This window comes from Nelumbo lutea, chromosome 1 (genome assembly GCF_056320005.1).
Source record: "Nelumbo lutea isolate HS-2025 chromosome 1, American lotus-T2T, whole genome shotgun sequence".
Classification (NCBI taxonomy): Eukaryota; Viridiplantae; Streptophyta; class Magnoliopsida; order Proteales; family Nelumbonaceae; genus Nelumbo; species Nelumbo lutea.
The window spans coordinates 60,582,724-60,602,481 of NC_142684.1; the positions used below are offsets into that span (position 1 = coordinate 60,582,724).

General features: G+C 37.0%; 1 protein-coding gene across 1 annotated transcript; it reads left to right on the plus strand.

The window, feature by feature from the left end:
• Positions 1-5,792: 5,792 nt before the first annotated feature.
• On the plus strand, positions 5,793-7,676 carry MOT1 (molybdate transporter 1). Its single transcript, XM_088945848.1, has one exon. It carries the CDS (start codon positions 5,845-5,847, stop codon positions 7,231-7,233), a length of 1,389 nt encoding a protein of 462 aa, XP_088801974.1. The 5' UTR covers positions 5,793-5,844; the 3' UTR covers positions 7,234-7,676.
• Positions 7,677-19,758: the final 12,082 nt, after the last annotated feature.

Sequence of the window (19,758 nt, forward strand, 5' to 3'; positions counted from 1 at the left end):
TACACAACTTGGTGGCCTCTTCGGTAGCTTGGATTGACGATGACCACCAAAGCTCACCTCACTCCATCAGCTTGGACACCATCCCCACCTTCGCTAAGATCGCGCCCTCCTCTTTGGTGACCTCGCCCCCTCATTTCAGGGCACCCTCACTATGGACACCGGCTACACATCACCACCTCGGCTTGGAGTAGATTCACCTTGGATGGTTACCACACTTCGGTGGCTCTTGCTCGCCGGTGACATCACCTCAGCTTAGAACATCTTCACCACAGATGCTTGTTGTAGCTCGCCTCAAAGCATCATTACGTCTGTCGATAGGAGTCGGTATCTCTCTCTCTGTTCGTCTCACAATGGGTGTGCACCCCTCAGCTCGAGGCAGCATCACCTTGGATGCCTGCAACTTTACGTCTGCCACCCTCCTCTCATAGAAGCTGCAAGCCACGATCAACGCACCCGGCCTATAACGAACGACAGACTAAAGCACCTCACCAAGAAAAAACGAGCCAGGTCGGTTAAGGTATCACACAACTCGCCCCAAGCCTCAACAACAGGTGGCCAACTCAGCTCCACGATAGCACAACAAGGGAAAGAGGATAGTAACCCCAATTGGCCCGATGGTTCACCTCGGCATGTGACCCCGATCACCTCGGTGGTCCACCTCGGCCTCGCCTAAGGGAATAAGTGTGTCAGGCGAGTTACACCTTGGAGGCATAGCTCCGCCTTGGTCACGCTCTCTAACTTCCTAAAGCGAGCGTCTAAGTAACGAGCCACTTCAGTTTATTTTTTGTCTACTTGTGACCTTTTAAAGGGAAGGGGCATGGGCCCCTTGGTAAAAAAAAAAAAGAGAAAGATGAAGAAGAAAAGAAAGACAAAGACACAAAGTATATGAAAAGTGCTCATTTCACTTTACAATTCAACTTACAAAATCTTTGTCCTTCAAGGCCAAGCACATTTATAACAGAGACAAAAACAAGGAGAACTGAAGTCAGCTAGGCCTCCCCCTCGGTTGGAGGAATGGCAAGATCCTCGATGCCTGCGTTTGCAACCTCGGCCTTGTCCTCGGGGGCAAGAAAGTCAGGGAGCACCTGCAACTGGTCAATGGGTAAGTCTGGCGCCATCTTCAAAAGGGCCTTCTTGGTGTTGTTAATCTCCTCCAAGTAGGTTGTGGATCCATAGTGCGCCAGGCACTGCTGGTACTCCAGGGTCTGCTGCCAAATAGCGACAGTGTCTCGGTATTTTGCCCCGAACTTTGCTACCGTGGCCTCAACCTCTGCTGCCCAAGCCATGGTGCCTGCGGCCTCCCTCTAGGCTTCGAGAGCAACCCCATCGAGGCGAGTCCTGTCCTCCTCGGACCTCCTCAAATGGTCCTCGGCCCTGGCGATAAGAGCCTTCTTGGCCCTTAAGTCATCCTCCAACGTCTATAGGAGTAGCTTCTCCTTTTGTAGTGCGAGGGTCTCGTCTTAGCTGCTCTCCGCTGAAGCCACCCCCACTTGAAGTTGTTTATTCTTCTTCTCATGGTTTTTAAAACCGAACCGGTCAAGGGCCCAGTTATCGGTTTGAACGGTCCGACCATTCCGTTCTGATAAAAAATAAAAAAATAAAAAAATGGTCAAAACCGTTCAAACGGATAATTGGCTGGTTCAATAGTTTGTTGACCAAAATCAATCGTTTTGGGGAAAAACGGAACCGGTCAGGTGACCGGTTCCTGATTTTTTCAGTTCATTTTGAAAACCATGCTTCTTCTCAAGTTGAGTCGCACACTTGAGAAGGAGGCTAATGTGGTCACTGAGGCCGACATAGTGATGACAGACTTGCACCAAGCACACCATCAGTAAAGCTAGTAAAATCTAGCAAGCATCATGTGAAAAAGAGAAGGTAACTCACCTTGGACAAGAAGTCCATCCCCTCGTCGATGATGACAAGGGGGTCCATCTGCATCATATCCAAGCGGTCCCTGGAGGGACCATCCCCTTGACGAGGGCCCTGCCAATGCCCTCAGTATCAATGGAGTCCCCCTCGTGGACACCTCACTTTGGGCGAAAGAGATAGTTCAAGCACAACCCCCTCGGCAGGCTCGGAAGCAGAGGGAGGAATAGATGAGGGCCCAGTGGTGGGCCCCTTCGTAGGAGGCCTCTTTAGAGCAACAGGAGCCCCCTTCCTCGGCACACCGCCCTCGGCTGGGCTGTCCTTGCGCGTAGGCCTCTTCGCGAGCGACACCACGACCACTCTCCGTGGAGTCTCCCCCCCCCTCCCCCCCCGAGGTGCTCTCTGCCTGGCCCTTCTTCCTGGTCAAGGCGCTCTCTAGTAGCAGCCTCTTGGCATCCACGAGCATCTCTACAAGAGAAAAGAATCAGTACAAAACAACACGAAGAAGATGAGGATGATAGAGATGAAGGCGAGCAATTGAAACCGAGGGCTCTAGGGAAGCGAGAAACTCTTGCAAGAAAAGATACTAGTGAACCTAGTCTTGGAAGAAAAGACACTAGGAAACTCGGGTAGACAAAACGACGCGGGCGAACCAAAGCAACTTCTCATCGCGATTCACTAGTCAGCCCAGTCGTGCTAACTCAGTAGAAGCGTGGTCTGGCTCACCCACATCCCATCTTCCCTATGGTGACGTCTCAACAACCTGTAGAGGGCTCGACCCCCAACTCACCGATTTGGGGACTTGTGACCAGCATGATCCGAATTCGGCTCCGGGAACCACTTCCTTCACGACTCATGGCACCGCATAAAGACTCCCTCACAAAGCAACCAAGTCACCAGCTCGGGCACCTTTGCGCTTCCTCCTCGGCACCCTCAACCAAAGCCGAGGCCTTGCGAGACACACCCAACACTCAAAAGATTGGGGGGAAAACCTCCCTTTTGCCCACCTTGCGCCACGAGAAACTCGGAGCCAAAGCCAAGCCCCCCCCCCCCCCCCCTTTGTAGGTGCAACTGAGCCGAGGCCCTACATGAGCCTTAGCCATCCTCGCAGTTCAAAGGCATACTGACGCCATCGTAGGCCACGATGCACATAGGTCCACCAACACCTCCTAGTACGAGACAATGCACTCCATTCGATCGAAGTCGATGCCCCTCTATCTCAAATCCCCGCCTTGGCCTTCGGAGTGGGGGGAAAATGATGTAGGCGCATTCAGCTGGGCCAATGATGAGCTTACACGCGTCGGGCAGAGAGGCACAAAGCGGAATTATAGGGTCACAGGCAGAGTCAAAGTCAACACCTTGTGTTAGACCAATCAGAGCACATGCTAGGTTGGGCTTGGCTGGCATCGTAGAACCAATCGTGTGCCCTCACCTGGCACTCCCAAATGATCGTTCCCTTGGTATGAACTGCATCCAGGCCGTTCGAGGTCACCTGCCCCTTGGCAGCCTCAAGTATAAATAGGAGGCAACCCCCTCCAAGAAAAGGATCGAACGCTCTAGCTCTCTAGCTCACTCTTGAGATTTCTTGATGTGACCTCGTCTGTGTGTTTGCACCTTAGACCTCGTCCACCTTGTACCTTCTTGTTGACTTGATTATCGAAGCCCCCGCCTTGGGTCTTCACTCGGGGCCTCTAACGTTACCCTTCCTTGCAAAGCTGAACTCGAGATCCTTATTTATTTTTATTCAAATAATTATTTTGCATGTTTTATTCTAAAAATTAAATTAAAATAAAAAAGTAAATATGTAACATAAAAATTGAATGGATTTATGGACATGATAGATGAAATACTTATTTTGCATATTTCATTCTAAGAACTAAATAATTATTTATTTTTATTCAAATAATTATTTTGAATGTTTTATTCTAAAAATTAAAATAAAATTTAAAAAGTAAATATGTAACAAAAAAATTAAATGGGTTTATGGACATAATAGATCATCCATATATTTATTGTAAATATTTATTATTAGAATTTAAATCATAGCAAAAAATTAGAGAAATAAATAATTATTTATAGTCTAAAAATAACAAGTAAAAAACAAATTAAAAATTTCACATGATATTTCAATATATTGATGTCAGTCTTAGCTCTACAACATACTCAACCTATAGGGTTAGATCACATAAAATCGAAGAAATTATCTATATACTATTTTGAAAATAAAAAAAATAAAAAAATAAATTATTTAGTAGAAATTTCAATTTATCTATGGACATGGTAGATCATCCATAGGTCTACAGAATAATCAATTTTTAGAGGTAGATCATACGAAAAACCTAAAATTTTCATTTCGTTCAGATTTTTAATATTCTAGAAAATTTTCAAATATTCACAAAGATCTACATATAAGAGCAAAATAAGTGGGATTTTTTGCACAAGAATAGCATATCAACATACACAAAGATGTTTCTAAGAATCCAAACTAAAAAGACACAAAAGCATTGGCTGAGATTGTAAAAAAATGAAAAAAACATACATATTTTTGCTTATTTTTTAACAATCATGAAAAACTGTTGGATCTTGCAAATTTGTGGCTGTTTTGGTGAATTTTGGCTAGATTTCAATCTCTAGGAATGGTATAAAGGTTTCTAGAGGGTTTAGGGAAGAAAAAGGGCTTCTGAAATGGATTTAGAAGCCTTCTTTCGAATAATTTTTTTTTCCGTTTTCTGCAACAGTAAAATCACATTGTATTGGTAGCATATCGGATGATACAACAACGAAATAGGCCAATACTCACCAAAATGCTACTGATATGGGCACGATACATTTCTGACATGACGAAAAAAAATGGTACTAAGGATTTGATACCATTTCCCATGTTGGAACCTCAAAGATACGATACATATGGGCTGAGGGCCGTAACAAAATTTTGAACCTTGGTCTTAAGAGCAAACAATATCTCCTCATGGAAAAATTGTCTTGTCAGGATTTAAATATAAAGTTAGATCTTTGATTTCTCTCTATATATAGGTTGGTGGTTACTATTGAAGAACAGACATTAAAAGATTTATTGAGGCTATATTTGGTTTGAAGGAAAAGGTAGGGAAAAGAAGGAAAAGACGGGAACCAATTAATTGTTCAAACCAAACATAACCTAAAAGTGTGTCAGTGTTGTTTTAAATTAAAATCAATTGTTCTTTCCCATTAAAAATTGACAATAACCCAAATTCCCAACAAGACGGTATTAAAACCAAACATAACCAATCAATTGTTCTTTCCCAAATAATATGAATTCATGTGGGCCAAGTGAAAGAATGAAGTAGGGTAGCAGAAGAAGACCAACAAAAAAGTATTGACGTCTCCTTCCCCTTTCTATGTCCTCTGCTGCAATTCCTGACCCAATTACTCAAACTTTTTCTAAGTCAATTGGAAGAGAATACAAGAAAACATTGAATTCTCACTAGCCAACATTTACACAAGTCAAGGACATTAATGTTTTCACACCAAAACCTGCTCAATGCGTCCTACTTAAATGGATTTTTTATGCAAAAAAATCAGCATGATTTAATAACTCCTAATAGATACAAAAAGAAGAGAAAAATCTCTACCATTGATTGTTGATTGCCCTCTTTTTTCTCCTTCCTCTGGGACCCATATGGGGCCCAAGGGTCTTCTTGAAACAGAGAAGTGGTGGCTGAGGGTGGCACATTACACCATTCCAGCCCTGATACTAGGGCTGCAAATGGATTTGCTCAAATGGAATATAATTAGATTCAAATTTGGTTTCGTTATTTTTAATCGAATTTAATTTAGATTGCAATTGCATATATATATTTATATTATACAATATTAATAAATTAAAAAAAAAAAAGAAAAACCAGTGGCTCATTTTTTAGTTCTTTTTTTGGTTGAGATTCTCTGGATATAAAAACCCACCTTGAGTTCTTCCACACCCTGCAATGTTGTTCATGCAACATGGAGGACCAAAACCACTACTCGGCGACCAGCTGCAACGCCCTCAGATCTAATTTTCCCACAAATGTTCTGGCCAAGGTGAAGGAGAACCTTGCTTTCCGAAGCTCGAAATGGTCGGAACTGAATGGAGCCATGGGAGACTTGGGAACATACATTCCTATAGTTATGGCCTTGACACTAGCCAAGGACCTTAACCTTGGTGTAACGCTTCTCTTCACTGGTATCTACAACATTATCACAGGTGCCATCTATGGCGTTCCTATGCCAGTTCAACCCATGAAGTCCATCGCGGCTGTTGCAATTTCCGATGGTCCAGAGTTTGGTATCCCGGAGGTCATGGCTGCCGGAATTTGCACATCGGCGGTACTCTTCTTATTGGGAATCACGGGGTTGATGGGACTCGTGTACAAGCTCATCCCCTTGCCTGTTGTTCGAGGAATTCAGCTCTCACAGGGTCTGTCGTTTGCCTTCGCTGCAGTAAAGTACATTCGAAACGTTCAACAACTTTCCAAGGGGAAGTCTACTGGGAATAGACCCTGGTTCGGATTAGATGGCCTTGTTTTGGCTCTTGTCTGTGCTTGCTTTATTGTGATTGTTAGTGGTGCAGGTGAGGACAAGGAAGAAGATGAAGTTGGAGGCGAGTTGCCTGGTGAATCAAGGCCACCAGCTCCAAGGAGACGGTTTTGGAGAGCTCTGGTGTCTCTACCCTCAGCCATGATTGTTTTTCTGTTGGGTGTGGTCTTGGCCATCATAAGGAGGCCTAGAATGCTGAAGGAGATTGGCTTGGGGCCTTCTGGTATACATGTGGTGAAGATGTCTAGGCATGCCTGGAAGCAAGGATTCATCAAGGGCACAGTCCCTCAATTACCACTTTCGGTGCTGAATTCGGTAATCGCAGTTTGTAAGATGTCGTCGGATCTTTTTCCGGGGAAGGACTTCTCGGCGACTTCAGTGTCGGTAAGTGTGGGGTTGATGAACTTGGTGGGGTGCTGGTTCGGGGCCATGCCGTGCTGCCATGGCGCCGGAGGACTCGCGGGGCAGTATAAGTTTGGCGGAAGGAGCGGAGGGTGCGTGGCGATTCTGGGGGCGGCCAAGTTGGTGTTGGGTCTCGCGCTGGGGACCTCTTTGGTGAAGGTGTTGACTCAGTTTCCTGTGGGTTTGCTGGGGGTTCTGCTTCTGTTTGCTGGGATTGAGCTGGCCATGGCTTCCAGGGACATGGATTCTAAGGAGGAGTCATTCGTGATGCTTGTGTGCACCTCGGTTTCACTGGTTGGATCTAGTGCAGCGCTTGGGTTTGTGTGCGGGATTGTGGCGTATGTGCTTCTCTGTCTGAGAAAAGTGACCAAAGATCCTTCACAGATAAGGGCATGGATGCATGCAACGCCTTGACAGAGACAATTGAATTTCTTTTGAGATTCAGCTCTGCATGTGTATGTACAATTCTGGAGCCTTAGTTTGGATCTAATTAATATAGGGCTATAACAATTATCAATCACTTCTGAACTCAACAAGCTGTAATACATTTCAATCTCAGTAAAGGGCTTCAGTGTCAGAGTTCAATCACTGTTGATCAACTCAGTAAGTTTTGAAACAGTGTATGATATGTAGCTTGTCCTTCAAATTATGTTGTTTCTTCTCTTTTTAGTATAGGAGAAGTGTAAATAGAAATATGTAGAGTGCAAAAATTTTGTATGTGGTATTTATAAACCTGTACATATTTGCAGTTTGGGAAAATGGGAAGAGTTCAAAAGCAAATATGTACTGTGCAAATACAAGTATAGTAACACAAAATATAAGGTTTTGTATTGTATATATTTGTATTTATACTTTTTTTACACTAAGTCTAAGGTTGCCATTGGTTGCAATGCAATTTTATTTGCACTAGTACAAATGTATAGGAGTGTAAATGAAAAAAAAAATGCAAATTTTTGTTTAATTTTATTTTGAGTATTACTTTATTCTGCTTCTTATCTTAATTTACTCTGCTTCTTATGTTAATTTATTTCATTTGTACTACAGTCAAACAAAATTTGAAACAAAAATATATCAAAGTTTAACTTTTGATTGAGACGTGGGCAGCCCAACCCAGCCCAATCCAACCACAATGGAGCAATCCGTATATGAAATTGAGCAAATCCGTACCCAGCCGAGGAGAGGAGAGAACTCAATCGAATTTGATGTTAGGGTTGATCGATACAAATTTGTCTAAAAAAGATTTTTCTACATAAAATGTTTTGAGTTGATGAATACAATTACTATTTCAACATAAGACATCAAATTTGATGCTTTTCACATGCATTTTTTAATTAAAATGACACTGTGATGTGGCAATATATTTTTTTCACAAATTTATATTGATAAATTCAAAACGCAATGACAATACAATGCCACTGTACCAAACACCCCCTTAGTGTGTTGGAATTTTAGCATTAGGATTTACCTCACCCAATCTATCTGGCATGGCTTGCAGTCTTGCATCCTAGGGTTGCAAATGGATTGGATTTAATCCAATTTGCTTACACTGGATTCGAATATTGGCTTAGCCATAATCGGATCTAATTGGATATGAAAATATGATCCATTTATTAATTGGACGCAATCTGGATATTGCTTGATCCAATCTAATTATTTTTAGTATCAAAACTCTTTAGAATTAAGTGGGAATTGGGATTTAGATAAACTTTTTTTTTTTTTAATTTTATATGAGATAAGGATTGGCTGAATGCAATAATTGTTCAGTGGGCTGTAGAACCAATGGTAATGCCTCACACCAGTCATAAAATACATGGGCCCATAACCACTCATCCTCTCACTGCAGGCCCCAAGAATTTTATAACTGACATGGGGTGCTATCAACTTATCATTGGTTTCACAGCTAGGAATGGCAACGGGGCGGGGCACCCCCTTCCCATCTTCGACATGTAGCCAAAATCCCTCACCCTATCCTTGCCCCATCCTCAGTGGTAAGGTGGATTTGGAGCAGGGCACCTTCTTCTTATTGGGGATGGGGAATCCTTGAATTTTTTTTGTCTTGAGGCAACCACTTAAAAATACATCAAAATTAGGGAATATTTTAGAAATAGCATTATAGGAATTTGAGGCTATTTTTGAAATGGGGTTATGGGATCTTAAGGTTTTAGGAATTTGGGAAAAATTAGTAGAAATTAATATTAAACTTAGGGGTATTTTAATTATTTACCATTGTATTTGGGGCATTTTAAATATAATTCTCAACCCTGGCCCATCACTGATTTGGGAAAAATATTTTTTTCCCGTTCCTACCCCATCTTGGCCGTTTAAGATTGAAGAAATGCCATCCCTATCACCCACTATACAACCTTTACGTTCAACTAATCCAAATTATTTTTATAATATATATATTTGTTTTATATTTATACAAATTTATACAAATTTTATATGTTGAATTGAATATCCAATAAATGAATCGAATACAAATCACTTCAATCCTTATGAAGTATTTGGATTATACAATACCCAAATTTGATCCATTTGTTCATAGTCCCAATTATACCTCTCTGGCTAGTGGCTAGGCTCAAGCCAATCCTAACATTTGAAATCTATAAATTTATTTAATGTTATACTAATAGGGCCTCCTGTAATGCATGAGATAAATACATTAGCTAAATGAAGCTATGTACATCGAGTAATTGATAATAAGTTAACCTATATAAGATAACCAAGTTATTTCATCTAATTAAATAAACTATCTTAGTTAAATAAATTAGGTTAATTAAGTTAAATTGTTGTAATTTCAAGATCTCTATTTATTGAAATTAAATGGAAGAGATGTATTTGCATATTTAATTATTTGACACTTGAAGGATATTTCCTATACGAATCAAAACTTAGTGGTGGTTTAAATAATTCATCCTTATTTTTTAATAAGCTAATTTCAATAAATTGAGATAAAGTAAAATTATATTGATTGTTTCAGATTAAACAATTAAAATTATTTCATATTTTTAGTTATGATAATTAAACTAATTACGTGAATTAATTCAAAAAAAAATAATGAAAGTATTATTAGATAAATACATTATTAGTACATAAGTTTTTATTATTTTGATTAATAACTAAGTATAACATAAAATATAGGGAAAATTCCACTTAGTACCCTGAACTTTGGGGGTAGTGTCAAATTAGTACCCGAGCTTTCAAATGTGTCACTGCAGTACCTAAACTTTTAAAAAGTGTCAAGTTGGTCCTTCCCATTAACTGACTGTTAGTTCTCTGGTGATAAAGTCAAAACTACCCTTCATAAGAAGACATTGTTCATTATCTTTTAATTTGGTGCAAATTAATGAGTAAACTCTTAATTAACCACTTCAAGAGTAAAATAGCTTGGTTTTTGCATTTAAATGTTTTTGTCTAACTTATTGTTTCAATAATGCCCAGTTCCCTTCTTATGTAACTAAATTGTTCATCACCTAGGGGTTTAGTAAAAATATTCCCTAGTTGGTTCTTTGAATCAATAAATATAAGTTCAATATCCCCTCTTTACTTGTGATCCCTTATAAAGTGATGTTTTATTTCAATGTGTTTTGTTCTTGAGTGCTAAACTGGATTTTTAGAAAGGTATATACATTTAACTTGTATTATCACAATTCACTGGGATATTAGCAAATGTTTACCCATAATCTTCATGTGTTTGCTTCATCCAAAGAATTTGGATTTTACAACTTCCTACAACTATTTATTCAGCCTCGACAGTGGATAATGCCACTAAGGTTTGTTTCTTATACATTCAAGACACTAAGGATGTGTTTGGTTTGAAGGAAAATGAAGGGAAACCTGTATCTAACTCAGATGCAGGTTTGTACAGGTTTCCCCTCCTTCCCTACCTTTTCCTACAAACCAAACACAGCCTAAGGATGAGCCCAGAAATTGACAAGCATCACTAGTGCTTTTTCTATTAATTCTACTTCCTTCAAATCTGCATCCAAATAACCTATTACAAGGCTAAAATTCACTCTTTCCATACAACTACCCAAAGTTAGAAGTCCCCTGAAAAGAAATAGGAAGAATTAAGGGTCCATTTGGTGCATCTTTTCACACGGTATTTCAGCTGTTTACAAGCCAGGCAGACCGATTTTCGATCCATTTTCGTTTTGTGCATGGAAGATCTAATCGCCAAAAGACAAAATGCTGAAAAGACGCAAAAAGCCCATTTTGGGTTGATTTCCGGAAGCTCCAAATAAAACTTTTCGCATCTTTCGCGTTTTATTCTCGCACGGAAAAACGCATAGAAAGATGTGATTCGGGTTCCCCAGGTGTTCATGCAAAAGCTCAATGTGCCTTTTGACTGTCGGAGCTACCAAAAGATCTTCCCAAAAATATGTACCAAATGGGCCCTAAAAAATCTGGTTCTATGCTAGAATTGATTGAAATTTCCAATATGATCTTAAATTTCAACTTAAAAACCCAATTTTAAACAATACTGATCCTGGGGCCGAATTGTTTTGCCTATAGGTTGACAGTTGCTGGTTCAACCATCTGGGTCAAATGGGTCAGACCGTACCATGTCAACAATATGTAAATACATACATACATACATATATATATATATATATATATATGTGTGTGTGTGTGTGTGTGTGTGTGTGTGTGTGTGTGTTTATAGGTATGTATAGGCATGTATTTTTATTTATAAAAAATATTAAAAATTGCTATTTGAGGCCAAAAAATAGTTTTTAGTGAAAATAATGGGGCAAGGTGCCTATGGAACCTTAGGACGCATAGATCTTGAAAAAATACCTAGAATAATAAAAAAAAAAGATCACCTCAATCGGACATCAGAGCGCAAAGTTATGGCCTCCCAAAATTTGCATACATAGTTAGTGTGCAATTCGTGACCCAGCCATTGGGTCAAACGGGTCAACGGTCCAACTGTCTGGGTTAGATGGTTTTGACCATTTTTCATGTTTTACTAAACTAGACCCAGAATCTTGGCAGGCTGGCGGTTTGAACAGTTGAACTGGTCAGGTCAATGACAGATTGAAAACATTATTTTTTAAGTTCTATCAAAATCTGGTTCTATGCTAGAATTCAAAAATAGCAAAAAAACAAAAAAACAAAATAAACCAAACAAAGATAACACTTGTAGAATTCTAGATTCAAACAATAAAAGGAAAGTAATAGATCCAAAGATCTGTAGAAAGAAATTAATTGATGATATGTCACTGGCTCTGTTTATAACTTATTCTAATTGATAGATCTATATTTAGAATCAATGTTTTCAACCCGTCATTAACCTAGTCAACCGAACCATTCGAACCATAACCCAGTCAAATTTTCGGTTCAGGTTTCCCTAAAAGCCGTTCTTTCTTAAAAAACTGTTGACTTAGTCAAAGACTTGTTGACCCAGGCAATTGAATTGGTGGACTAGATTTTTTTACAAGTTTTTGGTTTGAAATTTTTAAAATTGTGGATGAAATGATGTATCTTGATTCCCAAGCCCCAACCCTCTTTTCTTTTTTCGATACCCTACCCGTATTTCTCCTTTAGTTTTAATATTTTTTTAAGGACTTAGGGTTTGAATACTTGAGCTGAGAAGCAAAGAGAATGAATCAGTTTTGGGCTGCCATTCACTCATTGTTTTAAGTTTGTAATGACGATTCCGATCTGCAATGCTGGCATGCTATCATCCTGTTTGTCTTTGGGTGAATCAGTCATTCTTATTAAAGGTTTAAAAATAAAATTCTGTTCATACTTTCAATACATGCGTTGGATCACTTGAATTTTATTTTGCATTTATCATTTTATTTTACTAGTAATTAAGTATATGCGTTGCACGTGAGAATTTTTTCTTCATATTAATTACTTGAATTTTAGATATACAGTCAACACAGAAATTGGAAATTAACAAAACTAACAATATGATTAAAAATAAATTTAAATATTTATTATTCAATTATGACATCATGGATTTAATTTCTTTGAAAAGTTGGACCACTGACCCACCGTTTGGATAATAAAATAGCTTTTCTTTTGGATTAGTTTTAAATTGAGGAAAGTTATAGTTGGAGCCAGCTATACATTTAAAAGTAGGCTACAAGTTGGTCCATAAACCAACAAAACTCTGACAATTGGCTCTACATTTCAAATTATAAAAACCCTTGCCATGTCATCAAAAACTTATGTGGTTGTTGCCAATGTGGGACTCTTACGTACACATGTTCATGGGCCGGGTAGCCCAACGGACCAACCTGGCCTGACCCGATCTAAGTCGGGCATGGACAAGATTTCAAGCCCACGGGCTCGGTTTAAAATACTAGGCCCGACTTTTTTTTGGCCAAGCTCGGGATTTCTCAAAAAAGCCCAACCTGAGCCCGAGCCTGGCTTGATAATGTATTATATAATAAAAATATATTTTATATATTAAAAAACATATATAATACATTTTTTCTTTATTTTTCTTCTCTTTTTTCAAGTAATAATGAGATCATTACACCAATTGGAGAATGATAGAGATTGAGGGAGAATGAGATATTGAACAAGAGGGAGAGTGTGGAGAAGAATGAGAAAGATTGAGGGAGAACAATAGAGAGAGAGGAGAGAGGTTTTTGATTTAGCTACAGACTGAAGCTGAGAGAGTGGGAAAGACAGGAGAGAGCGGGAGATCAAGAGATGACTATGAGAGAGAGAGAGAAGGGAGGGAATGGGAGAGAAATTGAAAACCTATTTTTGGTATAGGTTTTTTGCTGTATCCAACATGGACTAAAAGTCCCATGCTAGCAACAACCACATAAGCTTCCGATGACATGGGGGTTTATAATTTGAAATGTAGACCTAGTTGTCAAAGTTTTGTTGGTTTTTGGACCAATCTGCATCATAATTTTAAATGTATAATCGGCTTTGACTATAATTTTCCCTTTAAATTATATATTTCATTTACATTATATAAAATGTTTTTTGCTTATTACACTTAATTTTTGTTTGTCTATGGTATCATTTGACTCAAACCACTAACCCACCATCTAAAAATAAAAAATTGTTTGATTTCTAGGTTGAAATTAAATTTTGTATTACATTTCCATCATTGATAAAATATTGTATTTCTTATGTATAAAACTTATTTTTGTTCAATATAATGAATGCACAATATTAGAGATGCACCCAATATTTTATTTTTATAAATATATAACATTAGATATGTGCCCAAAATTTTCTCTATCTTTTTATTTTATTTTTGTGATTCTTTGAATTTTCTATTATTAAAAATTTTATTATTTGACTATGACATCATTTCATTTCTAGGTAGATTTTGAAATTGACATTCCATTTTCATCATTAATAAAAATTCTTCTTACATTTCATAGTTATTTATTTTAATTTTTTATTATTTAATTATGGTATTATTTATTAATCCATTTGACCCCCAAATGGTCGAGTTGCTTGTCCACCACTGGGAGAGAAGAAAATGGTTTTGCTTTCAAATTACTTTTCAAAATATTTATTTTTATGCTATTAAAATTAATATTGTGGATTTAGTTACAAGAATTTAATGATGAGAAAAAGATATCTTAAATATAGGATTTAATGAGAGAGAATAGGAAAATATTTTTATTTCCAATTGATTTTAAATTTTACATTTCATTTCCATCATTAATAAAAATATTTCTTATTTATCATACTTATTATTGTTTAATATGTATGTTAAAAATGTTCCCAATTTTTTTTAATTTTTGATTTTTTGATTTTATCTATTTTTTAGTTTTGTTATTTAATCGTGGCAACATGGATTAACCCATTTGACCCAAAATGATTTAATTTCTTACCACCACCTAGATGAAAACACTGTTTTTGTTGTATAAATTTAAAAAGTATAAGCTTTTATGTTATTGAAATTATTAATTTATTAAGTACGAATTTAATTAATATAACTTAATGATGAGAAGAAATAAAAATAACTTAAATATATGATTCAACAAACATGAATGCAAGTTAATAACTTAAATATTGGATTTAATGAGAGAGAATTAAATGCATTGAATATCTTTATATTACCTCTTTTCAACTCATTTAATATCAAGAACCAATTACCCTATTTGCCCTCATTTTTTATCAATAAATTTAAATATAGAGGGGTAAATTTTGTCCTTAGAAAATTCTAAAAATATTCTTGAAGCTATTCTTGCTTTTTAAAATAGTATAGATAGATTATTGATTGGTTCATTTTCGGTGTTTGTAACTTCATATGATTGTATTTCTTTCGGTAGAAAAGTATTTCTATATATATTGAAAATATCATCTTTTTAAGTTTAACGATCCATCTGTTCCTTTTTTGTGTTTGTTGTTCCAATTGATTTATACAAATTTTTTGTATACATACACATAAGTAATACACAAAGATGCTTGTGTATATGATTATACACAAAACATTACACCCACCCACACACACCTGGATGGTTGAACCACTGACCCAAGATCCAATGGGAAAAGCGGTTCAGACTTTGGATCGATTTTGAAAACATTGTTTAGAATCACCAAATATACATGCTGGATGTTGGGTATGAACAAACTAATGAGACTGGAATTGATTTATTTTTGCTACATCACCAGAGAAATTAATCATTGTAAACTTTGTTGTCATTTTTGGGGTAAATGTCTACTATGTACATATTTTCCTTGAGTTATGAAAAATTTTTTCACCATGAACAAATGTATGCAAAATCGAACCAGCATAAACAAACACAACCTAATGTAGAAAGAGTTTGTTAGAGTAAAAGACCTCAATATAAGATGAAAAAGGAAAAGTATGAAGCCAACAAACAAAATTGTAAAGGAAAAAACCAAATATGGGTTAAACCGACTTAGACAAAATCGGTTGAAAATAAACTTTGACGCATCAATGTAAAGATGGACATACAAACCAACATAGGTGCATAGGCTGCTAGGCATCAACACAATTAGTCAATGTAGTAATTAAAAGCATAGGCAACAAGGAAAAACATATACCAATGAAAGAAAGTGAAGCCAAAAATTTGCATGAAGGGGATTTTAATTTAATCATTAACAACCTAAATAAAAAGGGTTCGCCTATGATATGGAAAAGATATAATATCTGAAAAACTTTTGACCAGTCAAATGGAATCATAAACGTGATAGCCAATCAGGTGTTATTTATCAAAATTCATGGGTGGATTTTGATTGGTCAAAACTCTTTTCATACCATATCTTTTCCGCATCATAGATTTTCTCAAATAAAAAAGATGAATATACAAATTAATTTTGAGGACTACTTTTCATATGTTAATGGAAGAAAGATTGGAGATCGAGTGTTTGCACAAGTATAACAAAAGTAATTGGGCAACAACTTCTTAGCCAATATGGCACAAAGAATGATAAGCCAACCAATTAAGTTGAGAAGTAATAAAACCAAAGCTAAGGTACATCTCTTTACCATATAATGTTGATTCATGCCTTGGCTTTACAATTAGGGCAGTTAATGGACTGAATATTGGTCCAACTTGACCTGGTCTGCTACAAATGGACCAGGTTGTGGTGGATAGCCCATGGGCATGGGGCCACAACGAAGTGGGGTTGTGGTTGGGGTGTGTTAGGAGTTGTCACCTAATTTTTACACAAAAATTAGAAAAAAAAAAGAGATGGAAAGTAAGGAAATTTTGAAAACATTAGTTTAAGAAATCTTAAAATTCTTTAAGTGACTTGAAAGCAATTAGATCTTACCATCCTAGGTAAGGGATTAAGATACAAGTGTAGAAGGGATTAGACACCACACCCATCTAGAGCCAAAGCCCCAAACTCTATTTCATTCCCTCATGCCTTAAAATAGGTTTAATGCAAATAAGTAACAAACTTATAAAATAAAGTGGGGGGTGCCTCAGTCATTGCTCAAAACCCACTAGAAAAGTCTAGGGAAATAGAACATTGCATTCCTTATTGGTCCTTAGAAAATATTAAATCCCAATCTACATGCTTAAATGCAATTCTGCATGGCATGTTATAAGGTAAGCAACAGGAAAGATAAGAAATAAATTATTGGCCCAAATGATGCATGAGCATATTAATTTGACATATTAAAAAAGGACAATCAAACTATCACCCTATAATGATGCATGAGCAAGAAGATCGAATGCAAATGATTGAACTAACAAAGTAGCAACTATAAGCCAACCCCTTTTCTAGGTTCATGATCTATGCCTTTCAATAGGGGCATGAAAATGGAAAGAGACCAAAAGCTCCCTAAAGCAAACCAATCTAAATGAAAAGGAAGGGAACGTTACCTACCTAGGAACACTTAATTCCCTTCTCCTAAGGCCAAAGACACAAACCAGAACTGTATGTACTTAGGCCCTTCACAAACTAGACCTTGAATCTAATTGGGCCATGAACTCAAAACCACCAAAAAGGTTGAACTAAAAGCTCCCTCTACTCTCTAAAAAAAATATAAAATGAATTTATCTTCTACCCTTGATCCATCAAGGGTCAAATAATTGACATATTGGGGCAATTCAGGAAATCACCTGAGTAAGGGAAGAGGTCCTTCCTTGCAAATAGACTTGTTCACTGGCTGGGCTTTGGGTCGAGCCCATTCAAAATTTGGCAAAAGCCAGGCCCGAGCCCAACCCATGAATAGGTCTACTTGTAAGCAATGTTTTGATGATTATGGACCGAAGGTTAAGTGTAAGAGAACATTAGAAGGTTGATTACCCGATGGGCTTCATCTTGCACAAATACATTATCCTTGGATCTTCAAAGGGTGACCGAATCCAAGAATCATTTATGTTTAGATGTTGGGCCCAAACTGAGCCCAAGTTGAATTTAGCCTAACCTCTTGATGGGGTAAGATCGAATCCTTGTGGATTTGTATGAGACCTTTGTAGATCCCACACCCTACAATGTTCAGACCTATATGGCTTTGCAATGCATAAGAAAGTGAGTCATTAAAGAAAATGAGCCTAAGGCCCATTACTAATATGATTAGTTAAGTATGTACATGACAACTTGACATAGGGCGACTTTGGGTTATGAGTATGGGTATGGAGCACCCATTTTTCTAATAAGATAGAGTTATCTAATAAGGATAAACCCTGGTCCAAATCTGATTTGAATTTAGCTCCTAGTAGGACTGGGAGAATGCTTTATATAAGGGAAGGGAAGGAAGGGTCGAACTAAGCTATTAATAGCTCTCTCTCTCTCTCTCCCTTTGTTTCCCAAAAACCTTAGTTCAAACCAGTCCTAGTAGAGACTGATTTCCTTTAGTTGCTAACTAAGTTTTTGTAGAAAAACATTAGTTTTCAGAAGACACACATTTCTGCATCAATCCTAAGGAAGTTGAAAGGTCTTTTTTTTTTTTTTTTACAAAAGGATGGGTTGCTGAATCGTCTTTACTTCACTATTGCGTCGTCTTCAATAGGAGGCCAATTTAGGTATGGCATTGGGTGTGAACTACTACTTTGGGAGTTGTATTTATGGACTTCATATAATCAAAAATTAATTTGAGTGTCAAATCTGGTCATGCAAGATCAATTACGAAATTTCATATTTTAAAATCACTAGGAAACTGGTTCCAGGTTGAGGTAGAAAATTTTTAAAAATTTGACTAGCCACTAGATCTGGTTCAACCATGTCCAATCTTATTTCTAACCCTTCCAACAATATGTTTTGCATCAAATTCCCCCCACCCCAAAACCCACTCTGATAATGTTAACAATGAATATGAATATGAAATAAAAAATTGTCTATTCGTTATCTATATGTTTGAATAACCGAGATTTTCACTAATCCCAATCATTCAAGTAACTTTAAAAAATTCTATAAAATACAACCACATAAAATGAAGTATCAAATAACATCTGAAATTCGGGCATCAAAATACCCTAAATCAATCAATCTCAATCATCCAAATCATTTGCCTAGAATTTATCTAATCTAGCTCATCCAAATTGATGAATTCATCTAAACCATCCAAGTAAGGTACAAAGGTTTCAGTTATTCTCAGCATACAAATGATGCATATGAAAATATCTAAAAAAATCTAAGCCACATAAAGTAATGTGTCAAGTAAAATCTAAGATATGGACAATCAAATGTGCCTCCTGAAATCATGTGATGAATCCTAACTAGCCAAATGGTTAATCAAAATTTCATCTAATCCAATCCATCTAAGTGATTTATCATGATTTCATCTAATCTCAACCATACAAGTAATTCAGGAAAATATCTAATAAATCTACGTTTTAAGTAAAACCTAAGATCTAGACCATTAAAAAGGCCTTTTGAAATCAGTTAATGAATCTCACCATCCAAATGGTGTATGAAAATTTTATCCCAATCTAAAAGGGATATATTATACCAAGATTTCATTTAATCTATCCCATCCAACTGATGTATCAGATTAATCTTCTTACCCTTTATCATAAAAAAAAATCAAAAGTTCTAAGCCAACAAATGGTTTCTTAATATCAATGAATTAATCTTAACGATTCAAGTATACCAAGATTTCAACAAATCAAGGCCATACAAATAATGTAGCAAATTGACTAAAAAATCTACGTTGTTAAAGCACTCATAGATTAATAGACTAATATCATCCTATTGGAAGGGTTATAAGTCAAATTAGACATGACTAAACCAAATCCAGTGGTTGGCTGGATTTTTTAAAATTTTTAACCAAATCAGGAACTAGTTTCCTAGTGATTTTGAAATCAGAAATTAAATTTTGAGGTCAATCTTGCATTGGACCAAATTAGATTTGAAATCCAAATTAAAACTGATTATACCTGATACAGAAACCATAGTGTACAGCTCCAGAGTGGTAATTCACGCCCAATATCAAATCCAAAATCAGCCTCCAACTGAAGATGGCACAGTTGTGTACAAAGTAGATTCAACAACACTATTTCAGCAAAACCAATTCCCAACTTGCTT